The 13,524-nt window shown below is 45.0% G+C and overlaps 3 protein-coding genes and 1 non-coding gene across 4 annotated transcripts; 1 reads left to right on the top strand and 3 right to left on the bottom strand.

The window, feature by feature from the left end:
* Nucleotides 1–553: 553 nt before the first annotated feature.
* LOC9644725 (cell division cycle 20.2, cofactor of APC complex) lies at nucleotides 554–3,377 on the top strand. Its single transcript, XM_024689017.1, has 10 exons — nucleotides 554–854; nucleotides 969–1,044; nucleotides 1,180–1,527; nucleotides 1,675–1,894; nucleotides 1,940–2,107; nucleotides 2,155–2,421; nucleotides 2,474–2,576; nucleotides 2,623–2,960; nucleotides 3,034–3,183; nucleotides 3,237–3,377. The coding sequence occupies exons 1-10, from the start codon at nucleotides 554–556 to the stop codon at nucleotides 3,375–3,377; spliced, it is 2,112 nt and encodes a 703-aa protein (XP_024544785.1).
* Nucleotides 3,378–9,295: 5,918 nt separating this feature from the next.
* Nucleotides 9,296–10,329, bottom strand: LOC112351340. Its single transcript, XM_024689016.1, has 2 exons — nucleotides 10,261–10,329; nucleotides 9,296–10,139 (listed from the first exon to the last, which is right to left on the bottom strand). The coding sequence occupies exons 1-2, from the start codon at nucleotides 10,327–10,329 to the stop codon at nucleotides 9,357–9,359; spliced, it is 852 nt and encodes a 283-aa protein (XP_024544784.1). The 3' UTR covers nucleotides 9,296–9,356.
* Nucleotides 10,194–13,435, bottom strand: LOC9644724 (serine/threonine-protein kinase STN8, chloroplastic). The gene is made up of 17 exons (XM_024689030.1): nucleotides 13,205–13,435; nucleotides 13,052–13,139; nucleotides 12,867–12,985; nucleotides 12,708–12,796; nucleotides 12,548–12,654; nucleotides 12,412–12,492; nucleotides 12,242–12,346; nucleotides 12,083–12,188; nucleotides 11,916–12,028; nucleotides 11,702–11,860; nucleotides 11,594–11,647; nucleotides 11,427–11,529; nucleotides 11,300–11,371; nucleotides 10,941–11,242; nucleotides 10,780–10,883; nucleotides 10,521–10,731; nucleotides 10,194–10,469 (listed from the first exon to the last, which is right to left on the bottom strand). The coding sequence occupies exons 1-17, from the start codon at nucleotides 13,357–13,359 to the stop codon at nucleotides 10,437–10,439; spliced, it is 2,001 nt and encodes a 666-aa protein (XP_024544798.1). The 5' UTR covers nucleotides 13,360–13,435; the 3' UTR covers nucleotides 10,194–10,436.
* Nucleotides 10,272–10,344, bottom strand: TRNAA-AGC. Its single transcript has one exon. It is a non-coding gene; the product is annotated as a tRNA-Ala (tRNA).
* Nucleotides 13,436–13,524: the final 89 nt, after the last annotated feature.

The following is a 13,524-nucleotide window of genomic DNA, read 5'->3' as shown; positions in this document are numbered from 1 at the left end:
ATGGCATCACTCGGCGCGTTGGGGTAGCCCTAGCAGCTGTCCATGGTCTGCAGTTGATACAGCAGGGTGGCTTCACGCCAAAAGATTGGCCTTTGACTTCATGCTTCCAATGTCTCCTCTAGAGTGAGCTGGAGTTGGTCAACCTTTTTGCATTTGAGCTTGTAAGCCACTTCTTCATTGATCATTTTTGGACTTGTGTCTAGAGTTAGAGGTTATCCTAAACATTTCATATTAATTAAATAATTAAATGAATACATTCATGTTTTCTAAAATATATAATGTTCTAAAAAATAATACTACCATATAAGAATACTTACAAATTTCTGGCATATAATATTTTTTGATTCAAGTAACCAAAATTTACCATATCTTGAGCAATGATTTTTTGTAGCATAAGTGGCCTGGCAGTGCCATGATTTGGACCATCAGCTAGCACTTGCAAACAAGGTGTAATTATCCCTCTCGCCTGCAAACGAGGCTGTAGTTATCCCTTGGAAAGGATCGCTTGCAAGCTATCATATATGACGCTGTGCTGTCGGGTCGATCGATTGAAATGGGGTGGCCAGATCTTCCAGTTTTTCTTGCGCAGTCGCTGATTGTCGCTGGTGCCACGCCTCTGGTTCTCCATTTCGTGGTTGACAAGGTTGAAGGCTCCGTGATGAACGTGATGCACAAGATGGAAGGCTCCACAGGCTCTGACTGGATCCGTGGAGAAGATGCTGGCAAAGACGATCGAAGGCGCTTCGTCACTAGGGCGCTCGCACAGAGCAATGCTTGCGCCAAGGAAAACATTGCTACTGTGAGAGAGCACACCTCAATGGTCCCGCCAGCGACCTCACCAGGGATGCAGCCAGGTACGCGTTTTCTATGGTTGTTTCCCGGCCTAGTACCATCTTTTGTTATTGATCTTCTAGATTTTTGATGCTAATCTCTGCTCCAGATGTTTGATCTACGCGTGGAGATTCCAGCTAAGGCTACGTCTGGAGCTACTGCTGATCCTGTGGAGATTCCAGCTGAAGCTACTCCTCGAAGCGTGCAAAGCCTGTGAAGAAGGTATTGAGTTTTGGAGCATTTTCAACTTCCAGCCTGTCACTGCGCGTGCAGAAAAGCCTATCGGCGGCTGTCTGTGAGTACCTTTTCCCTTTGTTCGAGTTTTCTCCCGTTTTGCATTTGTGTGAGGGACGAATGTCGTCTTATGATCGGTATAATAAATCGAATGAGATTGGAGCTTATGATGCTTGTCTTTCCTTTGGTTCATTCGTCGGCTGGTTTGCGGGAGCTTCTTGCGAGCCACCCCAAGTGTAGGAGATGTGGAAACTGTGAGTCGTGCCCGCTTTCTTCAAATGTTTATTCTGTTTCCAAGCTTGACTACACATCAAGCTCTTGCAGGCAAGACGAGAACGATTTCTTCTTCATGAGCTTGAAAGGTGTGGAAATAATTGTCGAAAAGCCTTTCAAAACAATACGCTACCAATGTTTTGTTCCAGCACATCAAGGAACAGTCTCGTCCAGCATCAGATTGAACTGGCATTCTTGAGTAACCATGGCAGCTTTCAGCTGAAGATGACCGTTGGAAGAGACAACGTTCCAGGCCGTTGGATCTAATTAGGGCAATCTTCTTGCTGATTTTTCTGTCGTGTGAGGTGGGCGCTGTGATCTGAATATGGCAAGCAGGACCCGGCTCTCCCCTGCGCCCCTCTCTCCAATGGCGCGCAGGCCTTCCATCTCCATGGTAGCTAGCTCCTCTCATATCTTCCATGTAATCGGTGATATCCAGGGCGATCGTTTCATTCCCAACAGAGGAGCCATGGACTTGGATCTAGCGCATTTTAATCTGCTCCACGAAGCCAGGGAAAATAGCCACACTCCATCCGAGGTTGCATCGCCTGTTAAGGTAAAGAGTCCAAAGAAGCAATGTCGCCTAACGTTTCCTTGCCAGGAAGATTACAGACGCATCCTGGCCGAGAGTCTTCTAAGCTGCGAGACGGGGAGCCCCAAGATCCTGGCCTTCACAAAGAAAATCCCCTCGTTGAGCATCCAGCGTTGTCTCGACACAGAGTTGGACATCTTGCCTTCTTCCAAAAAACCACATCGACACATATGCCAGGTACATACATTGTCAATCGATGTTCTTCATTGTAACCGTGACGCAAGACTCCTGAGAGAATCCTGGATGCCCCCGAGATCGTGGACGACTACTACCTCAACTTACTGGACTGGAGTTGCAACAACACAGTCGCCGTCGCTCTGGGTTCTGCCGTCTACCTGTGGGACGCCGACACCGGCGAGAGCTTCCAACTTAGCAAATGCGAGGAGCACGACACGGTGACAAGCGTTGCATGGTCCGACGATGGAAGATTGATCGCAGTGGGACTGAGCAGCGCATGCATCCAACTCTGGCATGCCACCAGCAGAAGCCAGGTTTTGTGATCTTAACTTCCTCATGCAAGCTCTTCTTTCTTGGAACACGTAGATTCGAACCTTTCGCGGTCACTCATCACGAGTCTCGTCTCTGGCTTGGAATGGATCACTCCTGTCGTCCGGAAGCCGCGACCACAAGATTATAAACCACGATGGTAAAACCTTGGTTTGTTTCCGATGATGGATCGATTAGCTTTGCAGTGCGCGCTCGAGCACACAAGGCGTCAGTTCTCGCGGGACACTGCCAGGAGGTGTGTGGCTTGAAGTGGTCACCGTGCGGCCAGCAGCTGGCCAGCGGCGGCAACGACAATCTCCTCCACATCTGGGACGCGGCAGTGGCGTCCACGTTCGATTCCATCCATCCCGGCTCCAGGTGTGCGTTCCGCTTCGACTGCCATCGAGCTGCTGTCAAGGCACTCGCCTGGTGCCCGTTCCAGTCGCGCTTGCTGGCCTCGGGTGGTGGAACTGTGGATCGATGCATCAAGTTTTGGAACACTCAAACCGGGACGTGTCTCAGCAGCATCGATACCTTGTCCCAGGTGATCTTCTCTTCTTCTCCATCTTTGCTCCTCTCTATCTTTTCTTCGCTAAGCTCTCGATATTTTCACCCAGGTGTGTGCTCTACAGTGGAGCAGGCATCAAAAGGAGATTCTCAGCAGCCATGGCTACAGCCTCAACCAGCTGTGTGTGTGGAAGTATCCGTCGATGATCAGGATTGCCGAGCTCCGGGGCCATACTGCTCGAGTGATCCATTTGGCACAGGTTTATTATTCTTCTCCAGCTTTTCCCAGTGGCTTTTCCTGTTTTGCGTGTAGAGCCCGGAGGGAACTACCGTTGCATCTGCGGCCGCGGACGAGACGCTGCGCTTCTGGAGGGTGTTTGGATCGCCCAACAAGAAATGCGGCAGCGACATGAAACCCAGTGGCCTCTCCAGAAGCGCTAGTAGCATTCGATGAGTAGCATGTTGTATTATACTTTGTAGAACCTATTGAGTTCTCCACTTGCGCTGGATTACGTGGCACCATGGCAAGGAGGTTGTGTCCATTCCATCTTAGTCTTTCTTAGTCTTTTTGGTGAGATAAATAGCAAGAGCATTACTGTATCCTCTTTTCTGTCTATCGTGGCCAGGCAGCTCCCTCACATTTTCTCACATGGTATCAAATTTTAGGGTAACTGTGAAGCGGTCAACAACAAGCCCGTAGAACAAAGTGAGACAGATGACATGGACACATGGCAGGTGAATCCGACGTGGCAGGAAGAACCAGTTTGTTAGAGAGGATTGGGCAATGGGACTTCTTAGGATGTAGGAAGGCATGGTAGGAGCTAGGGCTGGGAGAGGATCAGTTTGGGAATGGCATGGGTGATCAAGATTTGAGCATAGTGAAGGTTTTGACCTAGTGTGAACTTTAGTAACCCTTGCCTGGAGATAAGGGGCACCTCATCACATCTGGGCTGGGCATGCTAGAGTTTATTTGAATTCCTTGTTGTCACTTTCATTTTTTGTATAACTGAAGCTTGTTTTTCTACCTCGCTATGAAGGGCTGCACAAGTGACATGCATGTGTGAAGGGCATGCATGGCCCAAGGGACTTTCTTGGCTAGGACAGCTAGTAGATTTGGTTATGGGGTGTGGCATCCAAGGGTTGGAGCTGCCACACATCCAGCCAATGAGTTGAGCGGGGTTCTTGGTGATCCACCCAAGGTATTAAAGACATGGATCAAAAGGTTGGAGCCCTCTAGGGGCTGGGAATGAATTGGGCTAAGGAGGCCAGTGATGGGGGATCTTGGTGATCCACTTTAGGTGTTCAGGATGTGTATCCACCCACAAACCATAGGAATATTCTAAGGATATTTTATGGCCTATGGGATTTAAGGTAGTAATGCCTTAAAAGGTTGGGACTTAGGGTTTATTCTTTGTTTGCTTCATTGGTATCAAAGTAGCACATTCTTTTGGGGATGGGGATATAAATCTTAATAAGGAGTATGACATTAATGATAATGGCTATAATGAGGAGGTTGATGATGTCATTATATGGTAAGTTGCCATATTTCTATGATTTAAAGCAATATTAAGGAGGTTAAGGATTCTATCAATGTTACTATTTGTTTTTTCCGGAAGTCGTCTTGCAAGACTAAGATTTCCTGCTTCACATGAACCCTCAAGGGTTAAATTAATCTTATATCTATGATTACCATTGATATATTAAATATACCAAGGATTATGGTTATGGAAGTCATCACCAAATATTTGGGAGATTGATTTTTAGTTGGAATTGTGAGAAAGTTTAGTCTCACAACCCTTCTATAGATGAAGTGAAGATTAAAGAAGTTTATAGATCATGCTTTTTCGTGGTGGAAGAATTACATCAAAGTTAATCCCAAGCTGATTTCTTAAAATGATTTGACAAAGGTTTTCCATACTTCATTAGAAGTGTGAAGAGGTTGATCTCATGAACTAACTAGTAGGGATTAGGCATGGGATTTTATCTTTGGATGCATATACTCGCAAGTTCCATGATCTTTATTTTAATCTTACAGGCATCTATAATGAGCTGCTAAACTTGCAATGTTTTATTAAAAGTTTGCATCATTCAAAATATAAAATGGAATTCTAGTGAAGAAGGGACATGTAGTGGTTCCTCGTGTTGACAAATTCATCAAGTATATGTACCCGAGAACAAGTAGGATAACATCTTGATGGACTTTATCATAGGTCTACCCAAGACCTTTCGAAAAAAATGATGTTATTTAGGTTGTTGTGTCTTAGTTATTTGTAGATCAATTATTCAGTTTCTATGATTTGCCAAGTAATACTGTGAGTGATTGGGATTTCAAGTTCATATCCTAGTTTTGGCAAACAGTCTTTGAAAAGCTAGACACTAAGTTGAGAGTAGTGGTCAATATCCATAATGGGCAAAAAAAGCATATGAATCAATTGTTAAAAGCTCTTTTGTGTGAAACTTAACTTGACAAAGAGTATGGAAGAAGTGCTTGCCTTTGCTTTAGTTTGCTCACAAAAACACTCATAGTATATCTCTATTCATGGCAATGGATGGTTATGAGTTTAGGTCTCTTGTAAGTTTGAGTTTGGCTTTGGTTTAGGTGCTTCATATTTGTGATTTCCTGGAAGATATGCAAGGCAAGCTTAAGTTAGTAAAGCTAAATATGAGCCAAACTCTAAATTGAGGATTGGCTGATGAGCATCATCATCATTAGGAGTACAAAGTTGGTGACAAAGTTTTCTTTAAGCTGTTAAATGCATAATGGTCTCTAAAAGGAAGTGGTAATGCTAAGTTGTCTCTATAGTATTGGAGGTTTTAAACAATTTTATAATATATAGGGGATCTTGCTTACACTTTGGACTTACCAACTAATTTGAAGATTCATCCAACATTTTATGTGAGCAATTTTAAAGCATGTTTACACTCTAGTGATGTCATGGATTAATTCATCATCTAGATCCCAAAGATTGATGCTAAAAAGGCTGGTTTAGCCAATATTTTTGCTTAAAGATTAGTGAACTCATGCCAGAAGATAACTAGGGAGTTATTATTTCAATGGAATGGTTATTCCATAGACGAAGCTACATGGGAAATTAAGGATGATGTGTAGAGAGTGTTTCCAAGCTTTAGTTATGACTTAGATAACATTTCTGAGGAAAGGGAGAATTGAGTTCTATAACTGTATTGTTATATAATTTAAGTTATTTATTTTATTCTCATTCTCTTGTTTCTATCATTGTATTGTCATGTGAAAAAGCTGTATTAAATTGCCACAAACTTCAGCATCAACAGCAACCAATCAAAGTGGAAATCTTCACCTAGACACCACCATGCTTGTTCAGGCTGCCCAAGAAACATTGGTAGTCAAACAAAGATTCCAGCTGCCACACTTCCCAAGAGCAAGTGGTGGGATAATGACTGCTAGGAAGCTAAGCTTAAATAACAACAAGCTATGAACCAACATCATCCACATGCTGAAAGATTCCACAAGACTTTTTGGTGTTTATGCAAGCATAAAAAACGGACATTTGTACCTAGGACGCTTAATGAGACCACATTCACGACCTACATGCTCATGCTCACGTGATTTTATGCAAACGCAAGAAAGTCACACTCCTCAATGATATTTAATGAAACTACGTCTCGCAGATTGATGATATCTGATCCAGCGGCTACCTCGTCACAAAGCACCTGAGAACAATGGCATCACAGCAGAGGTCCTGCAAGCAGCGAGTCCTTGCGAGAAGATCTGTTTCCGACAAGGAAACCGAGGATCTGTGGATCGCAAACCGAACATCTTCTGGTAGCATAAATCCAAACCGTTAGATTCTTATCAATGGACGGCTGGATCTGGAGCCCTAATTAATACCCAGGTGAGCGGCAATGTCCAGTGGCGAGGACAGTGGTTTGGATTGGGATGCGCGTGCTGCAAAGGTCGAGGGCCTGCAAGCTGTGGTGCCGGAAGATGGCGACGAAAGCTTCTTCAATCGCCAGGTGGAGCTGAGGGCATTGCAGGCACGCCTGGCTACTCGTCCGGTGTCTGTGACCATGGTTATTGGGCCAAATGATTGTGGGAAAACTAAGCTGCTCAAGCGGCTGAAGGAGATTTGGCTTTCAGACGAGGAATTGGCGGCCACTTCTCCAGTGTTCTACTTTGACATGAGGACGGACGCGTGGGGCAGTCCTCAGGATGCAGCGGACCAAATGCGGAAAATGTTTTGGCGATGGACAGATATGTTGATGAGTTGGGCGAAAAGTGTGGAGCAGGGATTGAGTGCCGTCACCCTCAAGAGAGGCGGCAGGAGTCTCGGTGTGGACATAGCGCTGAAAGATGTCTTAGAGCTTCTTCCGCTTGGTAACGAGGCTAAGGCAAGCGATCTGGCCAAGGTGATGCACGCCTTCTCTGCACTAATCGGCGGAACTAAAATGACGTATCCAATCTTCATCTTCGACCAGGTTGATAGGCTGAAGAAGTGGGAAAAGGAAGATCTTGAGACCTTCTTTGGCTTCTTCAGGGCTCTGGTGAAGCAGGATAACAGGGCGTATCTTATACTCAGTAGCTCGGACGACTTCTTCAGGGTATGGCTCCGGGACATGTTCAATCCTGGACACTGGGAGCCGTTTGGTGTGGGATACTTTCCAGAATCTGAAGCACGTAAGTTCTTTGATGGTCACTCTATTCCGGCTGCTGGCAGGACACTCCCTCCAGCGTTTGGAGACTCTGATTGGAAGGACATCTACGAGGTATGTGGTGGGTCTCCTCTGCTCCTTAATCTGTGTGCTCGCGCTGCTGCTCACAACCCCATCAGCTGGAAGGTAGCAGCTCATTCTGTTATGTGCAATAGCCTTGGAACGATCCAAATGGGCCTCGCAGCTACACCTGCGATGGGCTTCTCTCCCGAGAAGTATGAGGCAATTTGCAAGAAGATAGTGCAACATGAGTTTATAGGTGCGAAAGCTGTCCTAGCGGAAATCTATTGCGGCAACAGGGTACAATGGAAACAGGAGATGTTGGCGATGTCGGCAGGTAACTTTATTCATGTGCGATATGTCACCGGAATGACGTCGTACTCGGATGTGAGGCTTTCCGATGTTGGGAACGAGGTTGACCTAGTCATGGCGCGCTCTCCTGCTGACCGAGCAGCTATGAAGGAGGAGTTACGACTCTGAGTTGGACACATAAAATTATTGAAATATAAATAAAATTCAGGGATGATTTAAATTTAAACCAATGTAATTGGTCTTTGGGCTAATTAAATATGTACATTTTTGTATATCTTTATATATGGGCCTTGCAGCTCACAATTTTGATTATCTTTCAATGTGATTAGCTTCTAGATTAGGGATCTAAACCCTCTCTCTCTCTCTCTCTCTCTCTCTCAAGTTGAATATATAAAAGTTTTACTATATGAATCATTATTTATTTATAGAAAATCATTACACTGTAAAACAAGAAAATAAGATCCTAGTATAAATATGGGCTAGTGAATTTAATTTTTGGTTTGCTTTACTACTTAGGGCTAATATATAGTATATAGTATAAATTGGTAAATCCTGTAGATATATCTGATTTTCGCACTAAGTTCACCACTCTCTATAGCCATGTCATAGTTTAAAAATAGTAAATCTATTTAGAATATACCTGGATATTTTGGTATATTCTACTATCTAAGGGTTTAAATATATTTATATTAATCCTCTGTTTATAAATATATACATGCTTATAATTTATTAACCTGCTTAAACAACATCCAATAGGTTAGTAAACTTTGATTTGAGTCCTTGAAAGCTTGGAGCTGAAAATTGAAAATTCCCCAAATTCTCGTAACTTGTATCAGTAGCTAAGATAATCTATTTATATCTTATCACTTAGAGTAGTTTGTAATTAAATTACAAAATGAAATAGCAAATTTTTAGATATTTTTATCTTTTCTATTTTGAGTAGTGATATTTCACTGTAAAATAAATATAAAATTATGTGCAAACACAAGAAAAGAAACATTGGAATTGATTACCAACTACTCTGTTGCTTAGTTGATCTGACTTGGAAGTTGCATTGCCAAGTGCTTCCAACCTGGAAATTTCCTATCAGAGAAAAAAATGTTGAGCAACAAATTTTAGAACTCAAGAAAGGAGAAGCGAAGAAGTCTTCAATGCCAGAATGCCGTCAAAAGAAGCCAGCGGAAACTAAAGCATATTGCCTAAACTCCAGGAAAAAATATCCAAGATCGTCTTCTGGAATCTCCAGCAGCGCATGCCCAGGATGGAGCACCCATTCCTCTGCAAGTTTGGACAAGAAATTGAGAGTATGAATAGTGAAAACATGGGGAATGTCCCATGGTTTTCTCTCACAAACTTGTCATGATTTTCTCTTTTAGTGTTGAATGCCTTCCCGAACTAAGAAGAAGAACAAGATTTCAAAACCATGGCATGATTATTCTAGGAAGTAAAATAAGATCGCTGTACGTAAGGTTTGAAGACGTCGTTGAGCACAGTCTTTGAAACCAGTGACGCCTTGAGCAGGGAAGTATGGAAGAACAAAAAGAAGAAACTGAGAATTTACCTCGTTAACGCCCACGCTGACCTCCATAGTTTTCACCTTGAGCGTGTTGAGCAGGACGATGCTCTTGATCGTGGAAGTCGGGTAGACTTCGAGCTCGTCAGTGATCATGAAGATCACATTGTCCTTGACGTAGCCAGTAGTTTGAGGGGATTTTCCTATCTTCAGCACTTGATGAGAATAATCAGGATGGCATGAGAAGTGTGTACTGCCAGCGCTGAAATTGCAGCAGTTTTGACGCCCACACTTGTAGACCGGAGCAGTGGAATCCGGCCCTTCTAAGGTAAGAATCTTTCCTCCCCGAAACGCGGAAGCATCCGTCACCGGGTCGGTGAGAACGGTCTTGCTAACTTCCATGCTCGACTGATCCATCTTCTCGATGGTCTCAAACAGCTTCGCAGCACCGCCCACCATGGCGCTATTCACACCGGTATCCACAGTGTTGCCCGCTCGCAGGAGCCTGATCACAGACCCCACCGGAAGCACGAGAAAGCTCATGAGGAGATCAACGAAGTCTTTCTTTGCCTCGAGGAAGGGAACAGTGCGATCGGACTTCTTGTAGAGGAGATTGACTTTCACCTCCGCGGCAGGAGAGGAAGGCGTAGAGCGCGACGTGAAAGCAAACGAACGAGATAACAAAGCAAATGCGACGACAAGTTAAATCCAGAGCTCGCGAAGTCATGAATCGGACCTGTTCACCAGGAACGATAAAAAAAAGGATGGTCGTTCGCGCCGATATTTGGAAAACTTAATTCTTGAAACTTTGGGGTTGACATGCCTGCCGGGACTTGGAGATGCCGGGTATCGATCCCGGTGCCTCTCGCATGCTAAGCGAGCGCTCTACCATCTGAGCTACATCCCCTTAGCACAAAGATAAAATTTGCAAAGCTATTCTCAAGCCATGGATGATTGATTTCCCTGAGAACGAAGTTGAGAATAGAAGCCGCTTACAAGTTATCGCTGCGGTTGCGCCAACAGGCTTTGCATCTGCAACAAAACTGAGATGAGACCACGAAGAGAACAAACATGTATACAAACCCGAGCAATTTGCTGATAGTGCTTGTCTTCCAATGACTCTCCACCGTCGATTGTCACCAGCGCTTCAAGCGAGCCCAGGCGAGTGTCCAAGGCTCCAACTTCTTCCGCTAGTCTTCTCACTTCACCATAGCCGGAAACGCTCGCAAGTCCGGTGCTGGTACTCCGCTGGTCGTTTTTGTTGTTTTTAGCCGCTGGACCGACGAGCAATTGCCTGCATTTGGAGATGTCAGTCACATAAATGATCCGCAGAGTAACTTACTTGAGAACGAAAAGGCAAAACGCAGCCGAGGCTGGGCCAGTTATCCCAAGATTCTGGCTGACCCCGTAGGACAACTGTGCTGACGTTTGAAGCCCTTGCATCAGCTGTTTCCAATAGAAGAAAGTATTATCGGAAATCAAACTGAAAGAAAAGAAACTTACCATCCAGCTCAAAGATAATCCCAAACAGATCAACGCAGCAATGGGAATAGCTGCTGTAATAGCATATGTGAACTCTGGGCTCTTGACTTTAGTAGCCATTTCGCCCACCACTTTCTCTTGTAACACTTTGATTCCAGCACCAGATTCTGCCATCAGGGAAAGCGCAGCCATCGGGACAGCCGCTGGTTCGAAGTTAGGAGGAAACTTCGGAAATTCAATCTTGATCGGCTCCACACGACGAGTCCCTCTAAAGAAACGGTGCTTCAGTGCAGCTGCTGCAGAAGGACGACCTCTCACAAGGCCTGGAAAATAAATAATCAGATCAAGAGTAACTGCTAGCATGCATGCTTCAGTCTTACTGGGCCAAATCATGAATGCCTTGTCGTGCCGCGGTTGAAGCAAAGCAGTTACAAGCTCCCAGCCAGCGCCATCTTCACAATACACAAACAGTTAAATGGTATCCAGTAAAGCCGCAATTATCATTACCATCAGCATCCAAAAGGGAAAACTCTTCCTTCGGAACTTGGCATTTTTTCCTCCACTTGTTCAAATCGTATCCTGCGCGCTTAAGTTCTCCAGAAAAGTGCTTCTGCAGTTAAGCCACGTCCCTCCATAAGCTCGTAACACACGAAATTTTGATCTGCAAAGATTACCATCGCACTCTCATGTCGCAAAGATTTTACAGACAACTGCATCATCACCAAACCCTGTAACGAAAGCTAATTAGAAGCTGAAGAGGAAACACGCGTATTGAGACTTACAGCTGAGAATACGTCAAAACGATCTGGAGTATTCAAAAGCCAGATGAGTGGCGAGATTAGCGAGCAAAGTGGATCAGGAGGAAGCCTTGGCGTTCTCGTCGGCATGACGTACTGCTCAGGAGGTGCATAATCTGGGTCCATGATTGTTTCGTTCGGAACCTGTACTTGAAATTTTCATTTGAAAAGCATGATTTGCGAAAAATTCGTCACTTACGTAATTGTAACCGGACCGTAGATTGACACATGCGCCAAGGTCGACGAGCTTAAAAGTATCCGTATCGCCGGCGAGAATTAAATTTAAAGGCTTTACATCACGGTGCACAACGCCTGGGGATAAAGTAAGAACAAGATCTAAAGACATTCAGCGGCAAACATGCTTACCGGTTCTATGGATTTGCTGTAGGTTATATAACAAGTGAGTCATTATAGTTCGGAGAATTAGAGCATTTTGTCGTTGGTTTGTAGAGCCATAACGCTTGTTTGTGGCCTAAAACAACCCTGTTACCAACATCTGATATTAGCCAAGGCATACAACCTTACACTGTCTCCGAGAAGTTGCTTTGAGAGATTCTCTGGAAATGTCTTTTGTTTCATGTAGTGATTCAACGTATGGTAGCCTTGAAACTTCCACACTAGCCACAGCCCCTGGACAGAAAATGCAATGCAGCAATCTTAGACGCGGGTCTCAGTCGCCACTCTGTATCTCGTACCTCTGTTAATTTTCCTTTGACTTGATCCTGCTTGACTCGCACCGTTCCCAGAAAATCAGCCACAGCCTCGGGCGCGTTTCTCTACAAAACAACGACAATATGACTCTCTCTCTCTCTCTCTCTCGACCAAATTTACCTGCAAGTACCGGTTCATGTACACTTCCGTATTGTGCATTTCTGAAGAGCCCGAAACTTGAGCTTTCGCTTTCTTCAAAATGACATGCATGCCCTCGTCGCCATTGGCTGCCAAAACTCCAAAAATCAACCTGTTGGTATCAAAACACCCAGGCTCTTACTTCCTCGGCCAATGTATCCGTCATAGACGATTCCGAACGATCCTTCTCCAATGCGTCTTCCAACCTCAACTTCATTGGCTGGGAATTCCCTATTACGATGAAACAAAGAAAACACACGCTGCGTTGAGCAACAGAGTTATAAACTTGGAAGTCGAAAACCTTTGACGACGAGCATGCAAAGGAGAAGCGAGGAAGTCAACAACGCCAGAAATGCCGCCAGGAGAAGCCAGCAAGAACCAAAGCATTGCCGGTGCTGCGACAGCCCACCATTCCAGAGACTTGACCAAAAAAAAACAAAAGTTTCAATCAAACGAGTACCACAAAAGGAAGAAATCCACGCTTACAGTATGCGAGCTGGGAAGCACTTCCAACGAGTCTTGCAAGATCGTCTTATGGAAGAAAAGACCACTCTCCCGCAATGCATTCCCGACACTGCCCAGGATCGATCGTCCGTCAAGAAAGAAAGACAAAATATCGACATCTAAGAAATTCCTTGCCTGGATTCCATCATACTGCGCTCCAAGCTCGCGACGCTCACCCGGAATCCAGCGCTGGCGCTGCAAATACGACCCCGGGAACCTCCTCGGAGCTTGCGCAGCTGGATCGGACGCCCAAGCCATGGCGATCCCAATGCGGCAGCGTAGGACGCCATGGCGCCGGAGATCGCCGCCCCTCCCGCACCACAGCTAGGCGATAAGATTGCGATTCTTGGATCGCAAAATAAAATCCCGCCGTTTAGGGCTCTGTCAGCTATCGACTCTCGAGATGCTGCCACGTGTTAGCGCGTATAGCCGTGTGATCTAGACAAGCGTGCCGG

This window comes from Selaginella moellendorffii, unplaced genomic scaffold (assembly GCF_000143415.4).
Source record: "Selaginella moellendorffii unplaced genomic scaffold, v1.0 SELMOscaffold_60, whole genome shotgun sequence".
In the NCBI taxonomy this organism is placed as follows: domain Eukaryota; kingdom Viridiplantae; phylum Streptophyta; class Lycopodiopsida; order Selaginellales; family Selaginellaceae; genus Selaginella; species Selaginella moellendorffii.
This window is presented reverse-complemented; position numbering and strand designations above follow the sequence as displayed.

What these genes read in the sequence shown, in the direction of transcription:
- LOC112351340 (XM_024689016.1), bottom strand. Translation starts at nt 10,329, where the DNA reads ATGGTAGAGCGCTCGCTTAGCATGCGAGAGGCACCGGGATCGATACCC. An exon ending in GCATCTCCAAGTCCCGGCAG is followed by an intron (nt 10,140 to 10,260) that starts GCATGTCAACCC and finishes CTCTGGATTTAA; the next exon opens with CTTGTCGTCGCATTTGCTTT.
- LOC9644725 (XM_024689017.1), top strand. Translation starts at nt 554, where the DNA reads ATGGGGTGGCCAGATCTTCCAGTTTTTCTTGCGCAGTCGCTGATTGTC. An exon ending in CACATCGACACATATGCCAG is followed by an intron (nt 2,108 to 2,154) that starts GTACATACATTG and finishes CCGTGACGCAAG; the next exon opens with ACTCCTGAGAGAATCCTGGA. An exon ending in GCATCGATACCTTGTCCCAG is followed by an intron (nt 2,961 to 3,033) that starts GTGATCTTCTCT and finishes ATTTTCACCCAG; the next exon opens with GTGTGTGCTCTACAGTGGAG.
- LOC9644724 (XM_024689030.1), bottom strand. Translation starts at nt 13,359, where the DNA reads ATGGCGTCCTACGCTGCCGCATTGGGATCGCCATGGCTTGGGCGTCCG. An exon ending in TGCTTCCCAGCTCGCATACT is followed by an intron (nt 12,986 to 13,051) that starts GTAAGCGTGGAT and finishes TTTTTGGTCAAG; the next exon opens with TCTCTGGAATGGTGGGCTGT. An exon ending in GGCATTCATGATTTGGCCCA is followed by an intron (nt 11,243 to 11,299) that starts GTAAGACTGAAG and finishes TTTATTTTCCAG; the next exon opens with GCCTTGTGAGAGGTCGTCCT.